The sequence below is a fragment of the Panthera onca genome, chromosome X (genome assembly GCF_046562875.1).
Source record: "Panthera onca isolate mPanOnc1 chromosome X, mPanOnc1 haplotype 2, whole genome shotgun sequence".
NCBI lineage: Eukaryota > Metazoa > Chordata > Mammalia > Carnivora > Felidae > Panthera > Panthera onca.
The window spans coordinates 60,054,237-60,074,551 of record NC_138357.1 but is presented as its reverse complement, the minus strand read 5'-3'; the positions used below and the strand labels follow the sequence as shown (position 1 = coordinate 60,074,551).

At 35.8% G+C, this 20,315-nt stretch overlaps 1 protein-coding gene across 1 annotated transcript in view; it reads right to left on the bottom strand.

The window, feature by feature from the left end:
• Positions 1–20,315, bottom strand: part of RPS6KA6 (ribosomal protein S6 kinase A6) — a 223,561-nt gene that overhangs the window by 125,411 nt on the left and 77,835 nt on the right. The window contains exon 3 of the mRNA XM_081794171.1: positions 15,570–15,686. Within this exon, the coding sequence (XP_081650297.1) occupies positions 15,570–15,686 (117 nt within the window). The remainder of the gene's footprint in view (positions 1–15,569; positions 15,687–20,315) is intronic.

The following is a 20,315-nucleotide window of genomic DNA, read 5'->3' as shown; positions in this document are numbered from 1 at the left end:
TAGCAAAATTAATCCACAATAGATTTAAAAAAAAAAATCAAGGTTGTCTGGATGGCTCAGTCAGTAGAGCATGTAACTAGTAATCTCGGGGTTGTAAGTTCAAGCCCCACAGTGGGTGTAGAAATTACTTAAAAATAAAATCTTAAAAAAAAAAAAAAATCATTCACCATGACCAATTGGGATTTATTCTTGGGTTAAAACAGTGGTTCAATATTCATAAATCAATCAACATATACATAACATTATTAAAAGAAAGGACAAAAACATTACAATCATTTAAAAAGACACAGAAAAAGCATTTGACAAAGTACAATATCCATTCATAATAAAAACCCTCCAGAAAGTAAGATTAGAGGGAGAAAACCACAATATTAATTAAGGTCATATATGACAAATACACAGCTAATATCATCTTCAATGGGGAAAAACTGAGAGCTTTCCTAACAAGACAGGAAAATCCACTCTCACCACTTTGATTTAACATAGTACTGGAAGTCTGATCCACAGCAATCAGAGAAAAAAAAAAGAAGGAGAAACACAAGGGATCCAAATTCTTCCTTGCTGGAAGGAATCAAACTTTCACTATTTGTAGATGGCATGATACCATATATAGAAAACCCAAAGGACTCCACAAAAAAACTTACTAAAACTCATAAACAAGTTCAGTAGAGTCACAAGATACAAAATGAGTGTACAGCAATCTGTTACATTTCTATACACCAATAATGAAGAAGTGAAAAGAGAAATCAAGAAATTGATCCCATTTCCAATTGCACCAAAACCATAAGATACCTAGGAATGAACCTAATGAAAGAGGTAAAAGATCTGCACTCTAAAAAACTATAGAATACTGATGAAAGAAATTAAAGAGGACACAAAGAAATGGAAAAGCGTTCCATGCTCATGAATTGGAAGGACAAATATTGTTAAAATGTCTACATTACTCAAAGCAATCTACACATTTAATGTAATCTCTAAAAAAATACTACAGTATTTTTCACAGAGCTAGAACAGTCCTAAAATTTGAATGGAATCACAAAAGACCCCGCATAGCCAAAGCAATCTTGAAAAGAAAAGCAAACCTGGAGACATCACAATTCCAGACTTCAAGTTATATTACAAAGCTGTAGTGATCAAGAAACTACATTACTGGCAAAAAAGAGACACACAGATCAATGGAACAGAATAGAAAACCCAGAAATGAACCCAGAACTATATGATCAATTAATCTTTGACAAAGTTGGGAAGAATAACCAATGGATAAAAACAGTCTCTTCAACAAATGATGCTGGGAAAACTAGACAGTAATTTGCAAAATAATGAAACTAGACCAGGGGCACCTGGGTAGCTCAGTCAGTTGGGTATCCGACTTTGGCTCAGGTCATGATCTCATGGTTTGTGAGTTCGAGCCCCACATCAGGCTCTGGGCTGACAGCTCAAAGCCTGAAGCCTGCTCCGGATTCTGTCTCTGTCTCTCTCTCTGCTCCTCCCCTGCTTGTGCTCTGTCTCTCTCTAAAAAATATAAAATCAAACTGGACCACACTTTTTTACACTATACACAAAAACAAATTCAAACTGAATGACAGATGTATGTGAGACAGTAAACCATCAAAAACCTAAAGGGGACATAGGCAGCAACCTCTTTGACATCAGGTATGACTAGGTATATCTTCTGAGCCAAGAGAACCAAAGGCAAAAATAAACTACTGAGACTTTATCAAAATAAACGTTTTCTGTACAGTGAAGGAGACAAACAACAAAACTAAAAGGCAACTTACACTGGGAAAAGATATTTGCAAAAGACATATCTGATAAAGGGTTCATATCTAAAATATGAAAATAACTTATCAAACTCACCACCCAAAAAATAAATAATCCAATTAAAAAATGGGCAAAAGACACGAATCAATATTTTTCAAAAGAAGACATACAGATGGACAACAGACAAATGAAAAGATGTTCAACACCACTCATCAAAAGGGAAATACATATCAAAACCACAATGAGATATCACCTCACACCAGTCAGAATGGCTAAAATTAACAACAGGAAACAACAGGTGTTGTTGAGGATGTGGAGAAAGGGGAACCCTCTTACACTGTTGGTGGGAATGCAAACTGGTATAGCCACTCTGGGAAACAGAATGGATGTTCTTCAAAAAATTGAAAATAAAACTACAATATGATCTACCAATTACATTACTAGGTATTTACCCAAAGGATACAAAAATACTGATTTGAAGTGATACATGCACCCACCCCAATGTTTACAGCAGCATTATCAACAATAGCTAACTAACGGGAAGACCCCAAATGTCCATCTACTGAAGAATATATAAAGATGTGGAATACACACACACACACACACACACACACACACACACACACACACAGTGTAATATTACTCAGTGATAAAAAATAATTAAATATTGCCATTTGAAAGGACATGGATGGAGCTAGAGAATATTATGCTAACTGAAATGTCAGAGAAGGTCTGATACCATACAATTTCATTCATATGTGGAATTTAAGAAACAAAAAAAATGAACATGGGGGTGAGGGGAAGAGAGAAAAATAAAGATACAGATTCTTAACTATAAAGAGCAAACTGATGGTTGCCAGAGGGAAGGTGGGCAGAAGAAAGGGTTAAATATGTGATAGGGACTAAGGAGGGGACTTGTGATGAGCACCAGGTGATTTATTTAAGTGTTGAATCAGGAAAGTCTACACCCGAACCTGCATTACACTGTATGTTAACTAAAAGGAATTTAAATAAATCTTGAGGGAAAAACAAAACAAAAGAAAGAAAAACAGAAGGAACAACTTAATGTCCACTTAGAGAGTATTTAGACCACCAAGTCCCCTCTTTACCTCAGCTTAGTGGATGGTTGTCTTCTTTGTTCTCACCCCAATAAAATTCTGATGTTTTATTCTCTGGAGAAATCTCTCAACTGCATGATGCTAAGCACAAACCCTAAGCCTAACAAACTTTAACCCTGACTCTATACCTAACCCTACACCTTACCAATAACTCCTAAACTCTACATCTAGCCCTAACTCTAACCCTAAACTTAACCTCTGGAGAGGTCTCAAACTGCTGGAATGGAGGCACATAGATTCACCCTAATCTTAAACCTAGCTCCAAACCTTAACCCTAACCCCTAACTGCTAACCATTAATCCCAACCCTGTCTCTAACCCTAAACTGATCCCTCTGTAGAAGTCTCTGAATTTCAAGATAATAGGCATATACCCTCACCCTGGCTGTAACTCTAACCCTAACCCGTACCTTAGCTCTAAACCAAACCCTAATCCAAGATCTGAGGAAAAAAATTTGCTATGTATATCATATGTATGTATGAGAAAAAAAGAAACAGGCAAACCAAGAAACAGACTATAGACAGCAAACGATGGTTGCTAGAGGGAAGGTGGGTGGGATGTATGGGTGAAATAGGTGATAGAGATTAAGGAGAGCACTTGTGATGAGCACCAGGTGTTGTATGGCAGTCTTTAATCACTATGCTGTACACCAGTATCTAATATTATACTATATTTTAACAAACTGGAATTAAAATAGAAACTTAAAAAACAAACCAACAAAAAATAGAGTAAATGAATTGCCATAACACACACACACACACACACACACACACACACACACACACAAACTTCAGCTAAATATATGGCATTAACCCTAAGCACCAGACTCAAAGTTTTCAGATACCCAATTTCCCTTTTCCTAATCAATATCATGTGGCCAAGAGGATGTCAACAAAGAAGTCAAGTAATTTCATGAATAATGACTCTACCACAAGTAGGAAAACTATTTTATCAGTTTCTTAAAGTAAAGCAGTTCTCAAATTTTTTGGTCTCATAAATCCTTTACAATCTTAAAAATTATTGACGACTCCAAAGTGTTTTTGGTATTTTTGTGGATATCTATTGATATGTACCATATTAGAAATTAAAAGAGAAAAAGCAACTAGGTATTGATTCATTAAAAAATAATAAACCTGCCACATGTGAGCATATTTTTTATAAAAATAACTATGTTTTCCAAAGCAAAAAAAAATGTGAAGAGTGACATTGATCATTTTTTTTGTGAATCTCTAATATCTGACCTAACAAAAAGAGAGTTGGATACTTATATGTGCTCTGAATTCAGTCTGTTGCAATTAAGTTGTTTTGCTTGAGGCAGAGAAAGAAAATCAGGTCTCACACATATATGTATATAGAAAAGAAAAGGAGTATTTTAATAGCTGTTTTACATAATTGTGCTGATTCTTCTTTGATATGACACAAGAACTTAAAAAGTGGCAGTTTCTTAAAGGTTAGTTATAATGGAGAATCTGAAATCATATCCATTAATTGTCCGAATTCTGTTATGTAATAATCCATTTGTCTACCTTACATTTTGAAAGTGTTTGTACTCACATCTGATTTGATAACATAACATATTGGTCATCTCAAAAGTACTGCTTCACTGAATTATGTAGATCTACATATGAACAGCAGTAATCTCATCAGAAAAGTTTAGCATTAAGGTGTCAAGTTCACAGTGGCAAATAAAAATTTTCCAAAACTAAATTTTTGCTTCAAAGCTCAAATTTCATCATTGACAAAAATATTGTCAGTTGTTTTACATGAAATAACAGGACCACTCCCATTCATTTTTGAGGAAACATCTACCAAATACACAAGTTTAGTAACCATAGTTTGTCAATCATTCTTTCAAATAAAAATGATGTTCTATGGAAAAAGTGGCTAGTTCAGCTTACAACTCAAAAAATCACACAAGTGCTTTGTCTTGATGGTATGAAACTTCTGGTATACAGCTGAAGTGCTTTATGTGTACTTCTCATTTCATCACACAATATTAAAAAGAACTATACTCAAGGGTCGGGATTAAATAAATTTAATCACTCTTAACACTTCATCAAGGACATTCTGAGGTAACATTTGCATTTTTTAAACTGCAAAGTGTGTAGCAGTGAAGAATACAATGACTACTGACAAAATTTGTAATCACTGCCTTGATTGTGCCAAGATGCCAGAAGTTTTATAAATAGTATCTTAGTATTATTATAAAATAGTTTCGACCTTGAGGATTCCCTGAAAGCATCTTATTAGACAGACCATACATTGAGGGCCACTGTTCCAAAACACAACACTTAGTAGAGTTGAAAAAATGGAATGTAGAGGGCAAAAAGAAGCAAGCAAGCAAGAAAAAAAATGGTCCAGACTTTCTGGAAGACATCTGCACAAAGCAGCCACTTTTTCTCTAGCTCTTCTAAAGCTCACTAATATCCTACTATGTCATCTAATAGAAGCCACTATTTATAGTCTACAGAAATAATTGTTTATTTGTTCGTCACCTGATTTGATCTTTTCTGATCTTATGGGTGGACTTAACTAGCATAAGAAAATATCATCTCACTCTGTTCTCTTCCCATGATCAACTACAAAAGAAGTCACATATCTTCAAACTACTGTATCTAAAAACGTATCTATCCTCAGAGGTTTCTTTTCAGCCACACTGATACAATTCTTGGAAACAGTTCGTTAAAGAAATGAGTGAGTGAACTACTCCAATATATCCCTGTAGGTCATATGGACTTTTATATTTTACATGAAGAAGTACTCAGTAAGGGGGAACCTGGGTGGTTCATTCAGTTGAGTGTCCAACTATTGATTTCAGCTCCAGTCATTATCTCACAATTTGTGGGATCAAGCCCCACATAAGCATCTGCACTGACAGTGTGGACCCTGCTTGGGAATCTCTCTCCCTCTCTCTCTGCCCTTCCCCTGTTCATGCTGTTTCTCTCTTTCAAAATAAATAAATAAATAAATAAATATGTTAAAAAGTACTCAATAAATATTTGTTGAAGTGAATTTTGACACTGACACTGACTGAAGACAAAAACAAACTGCAAGGGATTTTAAGATATAAAGATATATTTTTAAAACTATCTCTTGATAATTACTCAAGAGGGCAAGGGTCTAATATTTTCAAAAATTCATTTTAAAATCCTACATAATCCATGAATGTTAAAATGTATGCTTTGTATAAATATTACTTGGCATGTGAAATACAAGGAAAGCTAGTCTGACAATTGTGATCATGTTTTCATGTATTGTATTTGATTGTGTTTTAAAATAATCCACGTAACTTGTTTGGTATACTACATTTCAATCTTTCATTAGTAATCATTAATAGCATTATACTTGGTGTGTTTAGTACAGAATTTTTATATGTATATTTCATGATGATAATGCAAGCTTCTTTAAAATACAATTTTACAAATGTCTTTAGTAGTGATTTTCCCCATTAAATATACTATAAAGATATCTAATCTTGCAAGACTTTGTATAGGCTAAAATTCCATTTGTTGCATTTTAACAATGGAACTTTTGCAGGCAAGTATATAAGACTGCAGCCCAAAGTTTCTTAGAATTGCTCCTACACTTCTCTGATTCACAGCCTTGGTCAAATTCCTGCATAGGTTCAGCCTATAACAAGTCACACCCAAACAATGCCCATGCAAATGATGTATTCCTGACAAACAAGTAGGTTCACATACTAGGAAGAAAAAAAAATTAAGCTACCTCTTTAATATTTGTTTGATGAACTGCATGAAGATCACTATTCTGTAATTCAGTATTACAAATTTTAAAAAGGCTTCTATGATATGCTTGTTAAACTAAAGTTCCTACACAAAACTGAGTATTCCCTGAATTTAAGGACTGCATTAAAAACTTGTCTACATGTTGCTATATATAATGTGGAGATATGACTGAAGACATTTCATTATGTTAAACTGTATTCTTCTATGGAGCCCCATAGGGAAAAGAATTTTTTTGGTCTGTTAGATATTTTTACAACCTTAAAGATACTGTCAATAATCATGCAATAAAAGACATCAACTTCTTTATAATGGCTACCAAAAATTTTAAGTCTTCATTTTGTCCCAGTTCTGGAAGATATAGGCCATTATGCCATGCATTTGTAATCAACAAGAATGTATCTCTGGCTTCATCTATTCTTTCCTGCTCTAATTTTTCTGCTTCCATTTTCTTCTCCACTTATTTTTTAATTTTTTTTTACTTGGTATTCATCTACGAAAACCTTAAATTCTTTCTGGAGAAAAGCTGGATATAAATACACATACATATGAATTAATATATACCTGAAATGAAAAAAACAAATGACTTTTAATGGCTTGAAAGGTTTGCCTATTGAGATTTTATTCAAGTCAATATTTAAGCATTTATACATTTGGGATATAAAAGAACTTCATCTCTGTTCTTCTAAAATTAACATCATAAAATGCAAAATATTTAAGATAATATTGTACTTTCAGAAAGTTTAAAAGCTAAAGGTCTGCAAGGGTGCCTGGGTGGTTCAGTCGGTTGAGAATTTGACGTCACCTCAGTTCATGATCTCATAGTTCCTGAGTTTGAGCCCCACGTTAGGCTCTGTGCTGAAAGCTCAGAGCCTGGAGACTGTTTCAGATTCTGTGTCTCCCCCTCTCTTTGACCCTCCCCCACTCACTCTCTCTCTCTCTATCTCTATCTCTCTCAAAAACAAATAAACATTAAAATTTTTTTTAAGAGTGTGCAGAATGCACATATCTACTCCACAGGTCAGTTCTATAAGCACACCCCACATACAATATATATTAAAAGCTCCTTCTAATTTTACTCTTCTCAGCACAACTATTCAAGTCATATCTCCTTATCTTCATATGCCTCCCTTGCCAATTTACTGCCAAACCATAACCTGCCTTAGTTTGTGTGTGTGTGTGTGTGTGTGTGTGTGTGTGTGTGTGTGTGTGTCCTGAAAATGCTTTTCTTTATTTTATATGTTACATTCTATACCACATAAATAACAGGTTACTTTAAGAAAATTAATGTCAAGTTTATATTCACTAATACAGCTTTTACAAATATTCTGCACACATTAGGTATTCAAAAATATCTTTCTTTTGAAGAAGGGAGTTAAGATGTTAGAGAAGTACGGGGATCTGGATTTTCCTCATTCTTCAAACACGGTTGTATTGAGGTCAGATCACCAGGAAATAGATGCACAGAGCAGTGGAAGGATCTCCACAGCTGGAGGTAGACAACTTGACAGGATTGAGGTGCATGTATGTTTGTTGGGGGAGATAAAATGATGGAGCTACAGAGGAGAGGGAACCCCTTCTGTGGAGGGGCAAAAGGGAGAGAGAGAGGGGTTGTGAAAGTGCGGCATTGAGTTAGCACAATAGCAAAACCTCTGTGGACCACAGACTTTTGCAAACAGCCTTGGGAGCTGAAACTCTGAGGCTTTGACATGCATGATTTTCTCTGTATCTTTCTCTGGATCGAACTCCAGGGACACTGGAAGAGAACAGTTCCCTTCCTGGAGTACTTTGGGAAGAAGGCTAATTGCCCCCAAGACAAAAGAACCTACAGGTACCAGCCACAGGCCTTTCATCAGCAGGGTAGAGAGGCTCCACTTCAGAGCAGAGAAGTAGATTGAAGCAGTGCCAGGTTCTTTAAGACATGGGGTTTTGAATCCCAGTCATGGGTCCAAGAAGAAGGTGTGGGACAAATGTGGAGCAGGACAAGCTAACCACCATTGCTATTCTGTGAAGACTGCCTGAAGACCAGACTCATCCAAGTCTGGGGAGAAGAGATTGGGGTGATGCCATTTTTGCTCCAACAACAACATGGTGGTACATCAGAGAATGGCACAGAGACTCCCAGTGGAGGAGGGACAAGCTTACACTAAACCCTGCTCCTCTGTGCCTGGCAAGAGCTTATTTACTGGAGCAAGGCTGACTGGCACGATGCAGTAAGACTCTCCTCCAGACCAGCACAGCCACCGACCCCAGGCACCAAAGGACAACTCTTTTTCTTTTTCTTTCCTCCTTCTTTTTTTCTAATGGAATAAGGCTAATAGTTTCTGATTTGTTTTTTGTCAATTATTATTTTATATATGTATATTTTTTTAATCAAGCATTTTTATTCTATCCTTTTTCCATGTTTTCTCTTTATTCTTCTTTATTTTCCTTTCTCTTTCTCTGGAATTAGCTTATAGTTTATTGATTCTCTGTTTGGTTTTCTTGTCTCCCCTTTCCTTTTTCTCCTTTTATGGGATCAGGCTTCCCCTCATTTTTTTTCCAGGGTTACTACAACAAACCAATCAAAGCATACCTAGTGAAAGGCCCAAACACTCCACCACAGCAAAAGAGGAAAAGCTCTGCACAGAACTAACCAGTGGGACAGAGCAGCCAAAACACCAGAGCAGAATACATGCAACATATACCAGAAACACTTCCTGGAGTGTGAGGCCCTGGAGAGTGTATGACCCTTTTGGAATATAATAGCACTCTGAGGCGAAGGAAACATAATAAACTTTTAAAACAGAAGTTTGGCCAAAATGACAAGACAGAGGAATTCTCCCAAAGAAAAGTCAAGAAGAAATCACAGCCAAATAATTGCTCAAAAGAAATATAAATAATATATCTGAAAAAAAATTAGAATAACAGTGATAAGACTAATATAGCTAGGCTTGAACAAAAGCACAGAACACATCAGAGAAACCCTTCCTGCAGAGATCAAAGACCTAAGAACTAGTCTGGATGAATTAAAAAATGCTATAGCTAAGATGCAAAATAAACTAGATACAGTGACACCAAGGATTGAAGAAGCAGAGGAGGGAATATGAGAAATAGAAGAAACCATTATGGAAAATAGCAAAGCTTAAAAAAAGAAGGAAAGGAAATTGTGAGAACAGGAGGGGAGAATTAGAGAACTAAGTGATTCCATGAAATGAAACAATATCCATATGATAGGAGTCACAGAAGAAGAGAGTGAGAAAAAGGGGTGGAACGTTTATTTGAACAAATTATAGCTGAGAACTTTCCCAATCTCGGGAAGGAATAGGCATCAAAGTCCAAGAAGCACAGAGAACACCCCTCAAAAGAGGTCAACATCACAACATGTCAGAGCAAAACTTGCAAAATACAAAGATTAAGAGAATTCTGGAAGCAGCTAGGGACAAAAGGTCATTAACTTACAAGGGTAGACACACAAGATTATTAGCAGACCTGTCCACTGAAACTTAACAGGCCAGAAGGAAGTGCTAGGAAATGTTCAATGTGCTGAATAGGAAAAAAAAATGCAGCCAAGAATCCTTTATCCAGCAGGGCTGTCATTCAGAAAGGAGAGATAAAGGCTTTCCCAGAGAAACAAAAACCAAAGGAGTTTCTGAGCACTAAATCAGCCCTGTAAGAGATTCTAAGGGGGATTCTTTCTGAGTGGAAAGCAGCAAAGACTACAAACAACTGGAAAACATCACCACAAACATGAAATCTACAGATAACACAATGGCACTAAAATCATATATTTCAATAATCACCCTGAATGTAAATGGAGTAAATGTTACAATCAAAAGACGTAGGGTATCAGAATGGATTAAAAAAAACAAGATCCATCTATATGCTGCCTGCAAGAGACTCATTTTAGACCTGAGGACACCTGCATAGTGAAAGTGAGAGTATGGAGAACAATTTGTCATGCTAATGGACATCCAAAGAAAGCCACAGTAGCCATACTTATATCAGATGAACTAGATTTTAAACCAAAGATTGTAACAAGAGATTGATAAGGGCATTATATCATAATTAAGGGTTTTTTTTCCCATCAAAAAGAGCTAATAATTATAAATATTTATGCCCACAAAAAGAAAGCACCAAAATATATAAATCAAGTAATCATAAACAAAATCAAAGTTATTTATAATAATACCATAATTGTGAGAGATTTTAATACTCCACTTACAACAATGTATACATCATCTAAGCAGAATATTAACACAGAAACAACAACTCTGAATGACACACTGGGCTAGATGGACTTAACTGGTATATTGAAAACATTTCATCCTAAATCAGCAGAGTACACCTTATTCTCAGTGCACATGAAACATTTACCAGAATAGATCCCACAATGGGTCACAAATCACCCCTCAACAGGTACAAAAAGATTGAGGTAATACCAGGCATACTGTCAGATCACAACGCTGTGAAACTTGAAGTCAACCACAAGAAAAAAAATGGAAAGCCCTCAAACACATGTAGGTTAAAGAACATCCTACTAAAGAATGAATGGGTTAATTAGGAAATTAAAGAAGAATTTAAAAAATACATGGAAGCAAATGAAAATGAAAACACAACAGTTAAAACCCTTTGGGGTGCAGTCCTAAGAGTAAAATACATTGCAATTCAGCCCTATCTCAAGGAGCAAGAAAGGTCCCAAACACACAAACTAACCTTACACCTAAAGGACCTAGAAAAAGAACAGTGAATAAAGCCCAAAGTCAGCAGAAAAAGGGAAATAAATAATAAAGATTAGAGCAGAAATAAAAGATATAGAATCCAAAAAACCAATAGAACAGATCAATGAAACTAGGAGCTGGTTTTTTGAAAGAATAAACAAAATTGATAAGCCCCTAGCCAGACTTCTCAAAAAGAAAAGAGAAAGGACCCAAATAGATAAAACCACAAATGAAAGAGGAGAGATCATAACCTACCACAAAAATAAAACAATTATAAGAAAATACTAGGAAAACTTATATGTCAACAAAGTGGACAATCTGGAAGAAATGTACAAATTCCTAGACACTCACATACCTCCAAAACTCAAAGAGGAAAAAATAGAAAATTTGAACAGGCTCATAACCAACAAATAAATTGAATCAGTTATCAAAAACCTCACAACAAATAAGAGTCTTGGGCCAGATGGCTTCCCAGGGGAATTCTATCAGACATTTAAAGAAGGGTTAATACCTATACTCCTCGAAATGTTCCCCCCTCAAAAAAAAAAAAAATAGAAAAAGAAGGAAAGCTTCCAATGTCATTCTATGAAGCCAGCATTACCTTGATTCTAAAACAAGACAAAGACCCCACTAAGAGGGACAATTACAGGCCAATATCCATAATGAAACTGGATGCAAAATTTCTCAACAAATACTAACAAATCCAATTCAAGAGTACATTAAAAGAATTATTCACCATGATCAAGTGTGACTTATTCCTGGGTGCAGGCTGTTTTTATATTTGCAAATCAATCAATGTGATACACTACATTAATTAAAAAAAAAGGATAAGAACCATATGATCTTTTCAATAGATGAAAAAGCATTTGACAAAATATAGTATCCTTTATTGATAAAACCGCTTAAGAAAGTAGGGTTAGAAGGAACACACCTTAACATCATAAAGGGCCCACAGCTAATATCATCCTCAATATATGAAGGGCGCACAGCTAATATCATCCTCAATGGGGAAAAACTGAGAGCTTTTCCCCTAAGATCAGGAATACAACATGGATGTGTACTCTCACCACTGTTGTTCAACATAATGTTGGAAGTCCTAGCCTCAGCAATCATACAACAAAAAGAATTAAAAGTCATCCAAATCAGCAAGGAAGAAGTCAAATATTCACTCTTCACAGATGACATGATACTCTACATGGAAAACCAGAAAGACTCCACCAAAAACCTCCTAGAGCTGATACATGAATTGATCAAAGTCACAGCATATAAAATCAATGTTCAGTAATCAGTTGCATTTCTATACACCAATAATGAAGCAACAGAAAAAGAAATCAAGGAATCAATCCCATTTACAATTGCACCAAAAACTATAAGATACCTATGAATAAATCTAACCAAAGAGGTAAAATATCTGTATGCTGAAAACTATAGAAAGCTTATGAAAGAAACTGAAGGCACAAAGAAATGGAAAAACATTCCATGTTCATGGATTGGAAGAACAAATGTTGTTACAATGTCAATATTACCTAAAGAAATCTACACATTCAATGCAATCCATATCAAAATAACACCAGCATTCTTCACAGAACTAGAACAAATAATTCTGGACCCCAAATACCCAATGTAATCTTAAAAAAGAAAACCAAAGTTGGAGGAATCACAAATCCAGACTTTAACCTGTATTGCAAAGCTGTAATAATCAACACAGGATACTATTGGCACAAAAAGAAACACATAGACCAATGGAATAGCATAGAGAATACAGAATGGAAGCACAAATATATGGCCAACTAATCTTTGGCAAAACAGGAAAGATTATCCAACAGAAAAAAAAGATATTTTCTAGCAAATGGTGCAGGGAGAACTGGACAGCAACATGCAGAATAATGAACGTAGATACTTTCTTACAACATGCATTCAATAAATTCAAAATGCATGAAAGACCTAAATGTGAGATTTGAAACCATCAAAATCCTAGAGAAGAAAACAGGCAACAGCCTCTTTGACCTAGGCCATAGCAACTTCTTAATGATATATCTCCAGAGGCAAGAGAAATAACAACAGAAATGAACCACTGGGACCTCATCAAGATAAAAACCTTCTGCACAGCAAAAGAAACAATCAACAAAACTAAAAGGCAACTAATGGAATGGGAGAAGGTATTTGCAAATGACATATCAGATAAAGGGTTAGTATCCAAAATCTGTAAAGAATTTACCAAACAACACACAAAAAACAATCTAGTGAAGTAATCGGCAAAAGGTATGAATAGACACTTTAATCCAGATGTCTAACAGACACATGAAAAAAGGCTCAGTGTCACTCATAAGGGAAATAGAAATCAAAACCACAATGATATACCACTTCACACCTGTCAGAATGGCTAAAATTAACAACTCAGGAAACAACAGATGTTGGCGAGGATGTGGAGAAAAGGAACCCTTTTGCACTGTTGGTGAGAATGCAAACTGGTGCAACCACTCAGGAAAACAGTATGGAGGTTCCTTTTTTAATTAAAAAAAATAAAAATAGAACTACCCTTCAACCCAGCTATTGGACTACTAGGAATTTATCCAAAGGATACAAAAATGCTGATTCATAGGGGCACATACACCCCAATATTTATGGCAGTGCTATTAACAATAGCCTAATTATGGAAAGAGCCAAAATGTCCATCCACTGATAACTGGATTAAGAAAGATTTGGTACACACACACACACACACACACACACACACACACACACACAATGGAATACTACTTGGCAATGAGAAGAATGAAATCTTGCCATTTGCAACTATGTGGATGGAACTAGAGGGTATTATGCTAAGTGAAATAAGCCTGTCAGAGAAAGACAGATATCATATGATGTCACTCATATGTGGAATTTGAGAAACTCAACAGATGAACATAGGGGAAGAAAAGGGAAAATAAAATAAAAGCAGAGAGGGAGGCAAACCATAAGAGACTCTAAACTATAAAGAACAAACAGAGTTGTTCGAGGGCATGTGAGTGGGGGTTGGGTTAAATAGGTGATGGGCATTAACAAGGGCACTTTTCAGGATGAGTACTCAGTGTCATATGTTAGTGATGAATCACTGGGTTCTACTCCTGAAGCCAAGACTACTCTTAATGTTAACTAACTTGAATTTAAATTATGTGTGTGTGTGGGTGTGTATCTTTCTTTTAAAATGATTTAAATCATAATGATTTAGATCATAATAATCACTGCTCAGTTGCCCTGCTTTTCCCCTTTAAAACTAAATCTCAGCCACACTCAAATTAGTAGTTTCTCCTTATCTTTCTCCCTTTCAATTGTTGTTTCTGTTTTCCTAAAGGCTATGTGTCTGTGTGTGTGCAATAACTTTCATGACTTAGATATTAGCTGTACAAAGTCAAGAACCAGACCTACACCCTCGAAAAATTATATGTCATTAAGCACTTAATATACAGTTTTAATAATGAATTTCTGAGTTAACGTTTCTCAATTTTTTCTCTTTCTCTTGAAATTTAAGCTCCTTAAATGTAGGGTTTCACATCATCCACATGTCACCCAGTATCTATCCCTTTTGTCCTTCACACACATACTACTTTAACAGATGATAGGTGAATTCATGCACTCATATATGAATTAATACCTACATTCTGGCTTTTGTGACAGAACTACAGAATATAAATAAAATAATCAGGAGAGAGAAAGCTGTAATCATGCAAGCATATGAACAGTGAAAAAAGGAAGACTTTTTAAAAAATACTTTAATTTAGGCAGCTAATAAATAGCATGCTATATTTTGTCCTAAAGAAATCAGTGATGAGTGCCTGGGTAGCTCGGTCAGCTAAGCATCTGATTCTTGATTTTGGCTCCGGTTATGCCGTTGCTGTTCATGAGATGGATCCCTACCATCAGGCGCTGTTCTGACAGTGTGGAGACTACGTGGGATTCTCTCTCTCCCTCACTCTCTGCCCTTAACTTGCTCATGTGAGTGCTCTCTCTCTCTGAAAATAAATAAATATACATGAAAAAAAATAAATAAGTGAGCCAAAGGTACTGGAAAACATTCATTATTATAGAGAAGTATAAAGAAATGGAGTTAAAAGTAGAAATAGAAGCAGTAAAATTACAGAATTACCTTTGTGTGTATCATTTGACAAATTTAGAAATGGCATATTTTCAGATTTTTCTATATGTGTACCTTTTATTTGCTAAATGTTTAGAAGAGGAAAAAATGTGGAATAAAACATTTATTACCTTTCCAAAGGATCCCTGACCAAGAACTTTGAGCAACTCAAACTGTGCAGGATCTGCTTTCTCATACCCTTCCTTAACATGATGAGTAATAGGGATTTCTTTAACATTTCCTTCATCCTGTAAAAAGAAATCCAAAAATACTCAAATCCAGCTGCAACATCTTAACATTAGCTCCATTAAGAATCAGAAATCACACCAGAAATTAACTGAATATCCAACTCCTTCAATATAACACAGAGTTTTATGGACTACTGGTATATTCATTTCCCTGTTTTCTAACACATAAAGATACACCACAATCTTCACCACCCCTATTAATTGCATGTAAATATAAGCACATAAAATCTATGTTTCAGCTTTCCCTGTTTCAGCTTTCCCTTCCAACTAGGTAGTGACACAAGAAAAACATCAATAACTAACTCACTGGAGTGGTGCCTGGCTGGCTCAGTTGGTTGAGCATCCAAATCATAATATTGGTAAAGCATGTGACTCTCAATCTCAGGGTTTATTCAAGCCCCATGTTGGGCATGGAGTCTATTTAATAAAAAGACCCTCATTGGAGTATGATGTATGAAGTAGATGCAGAAAAAAAGATAGATAAAACCTTGTAAATTATAGGGCATGACAAAATATGTGAGCTTCAAAAGTTCTTTGAAATAGAATTCCACTGTAGCCTTTTAAGTAGTCAGTGATATATAAATACTTAAATGTCCAACTAGCCATATTATTGAAATGAAAAACTGGCTATAGGCAAACAAAATCTTAAATCCCAAACAAATGTTTCCAGGCCATATTTGTTATTGAAATTTTGTATATAAATTATAAGCCAGATTTCCTACCACCTGGTCAGGCAGAAAAGAAGGTACCCAGGGAGTGTTTCTGCTTTTTGTTGTAGGACTCCATTCAGCTGTGAAGATTACACTCAGATGAGGTGTAATTCTAGTCCCTAGAGAAGCATAGTAGCTAGGATGAAAAAACGTCAAATGTATTACATATCACAAAATAACAAGAGCTGGGAAATAGTATCTAACATTCTGACTATATAGTGGAAAAAAAACCTGAGATCCACAGAGTTTAAGTTCACATGACCAGTTAATCACCATATCTAGAAATCTTGGTAGATTTCCATAATACCATATTAATTCTTGTCTAGATGGCAAGAATCATCTCAATTCATGCTTTAATTAATTAATAAATAGTGACTGTGGCCAAAACAGGCACGAACATAATCCCAAGTAAGCTAGACTTCACCGTAGCTAAAATAACACAGGTAGTCAAACATTAACTCACCAGAGTGGTAGGTAGGAGGAGTATTCAGTCATAAATGAAGAATCAGCTCTGAACGTATGTCCATGGATGTTTGTTACACATTAAAATATTATTTCAGCAGACTCTTAAGTAGCTATGAGAGTGTGTTTTTCTTTTGAAGGGGTTTCTTTTTTAAAAAGTGAAAAACCGGGGCACCTGGGTGGCTCAGTCGGTTAAGCGTCTGACTTCCGCTCAGGTCATGATCTCTCGGTCCGTGAGTTCAAGCCCCGCATCGGGCTCTGTGCTGATCGCTCAGAGCCTGGAGCCTGTTTCAGATTCTGTGTCTCCCTCTCTCTCTGACCCTCCCCCATTCATGCTCTGTCTCTCTCTGTCTCAAAAATAAATAAACGTTAAAAAAATTTAAAAAAAAAAGTGAAAAACCCTTTTTAATGCAAATACATATGCTTTGCAGCTACCATTTTGGATTAAAGTGTGGCATATCTGTATGCACTTTTGCAACAGAATATGTGTATACCAAAAGCAACATCATCAGATTGTATACTTTTAAATTATGGTTAACTGAGTTTTCACCACATACTATGAATGTACTACTAGTCTTCAAAGCATATAATAAAAACACTGGAATTTCTCTCCACATGAAAGAATACTGGTAGAAGAGTCAGTAGACTAAGTTTTGCTCCTATCTCTGCCATGTATAAGCTAAGCAGCCTTGGCCAAATCACAAGCCACTTTATTTCAGTATTCTCACATGACAAACATGTTATATTAAAAGGGTCTTTAAGGTTTCCCACAAGTCTGTGATTTTTTTTAACTTTTTTAATGTTTATTTATTTTTGAGATAAAGAGGGGGGGAGGAGCAGAGAGAGAGGGAGACACAGAATCTGAACAAGGCTCCAGGCTCCAAATTGTCAGTACAGAGCCTGACATGGGGCTCGAATTCACAAGCCATGAGATCATGACCTGAGCCAAAGTCAGACACTTAACAAACTGAGCCATCCAGGTGCACCAAGTTTAATTCCATATTGAACACAGTACAGCAGTTTTATGCTTGAGCGCTTTAGTTTCTGCCCTGTTTAAAATCATCATTATAAACATGGGTCATGATGACATTAGTTTTTAAAAATGTTCATATTTAGGAAGCAACTACTCTATTCTAATTACTGTTACCAAGGAAACAACTATACTCTACTCTAGTTAGTTTCACCAACCCTAAGAATGCCTTCCAGATGAAAGAGTCTGTTGAATGCCTCTTCTAATTAAAGTCCACATATGCCCATCCCTTAAAAATGTAATATGTCTTTCAATTTTTGGCAGCATTCCCATAAAACTTCCAACATGAAAATGCTACTATATTAGAAAAGACCACTTTTCCCAGTGGATAGTCACCATAGAATATTGTTACACTGTGTCCTAATAACTCATCACCTTGTCTTTCTCTCCCACTAGACCATGAGCTGCCTGAATGCAGGTATTAATCACACTCATCTCTGCATTCCTAATGCTTAGCACAATATTTGTTTGATTTTATGGGAGCAGGCATCCAAAGAAATCCACCCAATTTCATAACAAGGGCATGAAGAAAAACATTTTTTTCAGTATAGTTGACACACAATGTTACATTAGTTTCAGGCATAGAAGGTAGGATTCAACTATTCTATATGATATCCTATGTTCACCGCAAGTGTAGCTACCATCTGTCACCATACAAAGCTATTATAGTACCATTGACTATATTCCCTATGCTGTAGCTCTTATTCCCATGACTTATTCATTCTGTAACTGAAAGCCTGTATGTCTGACTCCTCCTCACCCATTTTGCCCATCCATTAGCTCCCCTCCCTTCTGGCAACCATCAGCTTATTCTCACTTGTAGAAAGAAAGATTTTAAAGATAAATTACCTGTAAGAAGCCTCAAAATTATTTTTAAATACCATTTAAAAAAACAGAAAAATATGTGTCCAGAATTATTTTTTTAAAACTTAAAGGAAATAGGCAAACAGGAAATTCATTCTGGATAATGGATAATGTCATTTTGAATACAACTGTCTTTATTTATAAATTTAATTAAATATGCATTTTTCCTTAGAGTGTGAGGAATATAAATAAACATTTTTCCAGATTACCCATGGTCAGTACTTTTATTACACTGTGTGGTACTCAATACAAATGAAGAGCATAATGACACCAGAATCTGTATTTTTTTTTAAAAATCCTGATATTAACTTACTAATTGGCCATCTGTCTTCTCTAATAAAAATATAACTCCCCAGGCAAACAACTACGATGCATTATATTACTAAATTATGGATAGCTTGCCTTTAAGTAGACAGTAGCTTACAATGCCCTAGCTGCTAATAAAAATCACTAGTAAAATAATTTTTTTCATTTTTCTAATATGAAATTTATTGTCAAATTGGTTTCCATACAACACCCAGTGCTCATCCCAAAAGGTGCCCTCCTCAATACCCATCACGCAACTCCCTCCCTCCAACTCCCCATCAATCCTCAGTTTGTTCTCAGTTTTTAAGAGTCTCTTATGCTTTGGCTCTCTCCCTCTCCAACCTCTTTTTTTTTTCCTTCCGCTCCCCCCAATAGACTGCTGTTAAGTTTCTCAGGATCCATATAAGAGTGAAAACATATGGTATCTGTCTTTCTCTCTCTGACTTATTTCACTTAACACTCTCCAGTTCCATCCACATTGCTACAAAGGGCCATATTTCATTCTTTCTCATTGCCACGTAGTATTACATTGTGTATATAAACCACAATTTCTTTATCCATTCATCAGTTGATGGACATTTAGGCTCTTTCCATAGTTTGGCTATAGTTAAAACTGCTGGTATAAACATTGGGGTACAAGTGCCCCTATGCATCAGCAATCCTGTTTCCCTTGGGTAAATTCCTAGCAGTGCTATTGCTGGGTCATAAGGGTAGATCTATTTTTAAATTTTTGAGGAACCTCCACACTGTTTTACAGAGCGTCTGCACCAGTTTGCATTCCCACTGTGCAAGAGGGTTCCCGTTTCTCCACATCCCCTCCAGCATCTATAGTCTCCTGATTTGTTCATTTTAGCCACTCTGACTGGCATGAGGTGATATCTGAGTGTGGTTTTGATTTGTATTTCCCTGATGAGGAGCGACGTTGAACATCTTTTCATGTGCCTGTTGGCCATCTGGATGTCTTCTTTATAGAAGTGTCTATTCATGTTTTCTGCCCATTTCTTCACTGGGTTATTTGTTTTTCGGGTGTGGAGTTTGATGAGCTCTTTATAGATTTTGGATACTAGCCCTTTGTCCGATATGTCATTTGCAAATATCTTTTCCCATTCCGTTGGTTGCCTTTTAGTTTTGTTGATTGTTTACTTTGCTGTGCAGAAGCTTTTTATCTTCAAGAGGTACCAATAGTTCATTTTTGCTTTTAATCCCCTTGCCCTTGGGGATGTGTTAAGTAAGAAATTGCTGCAGCTGAGGTCAGAG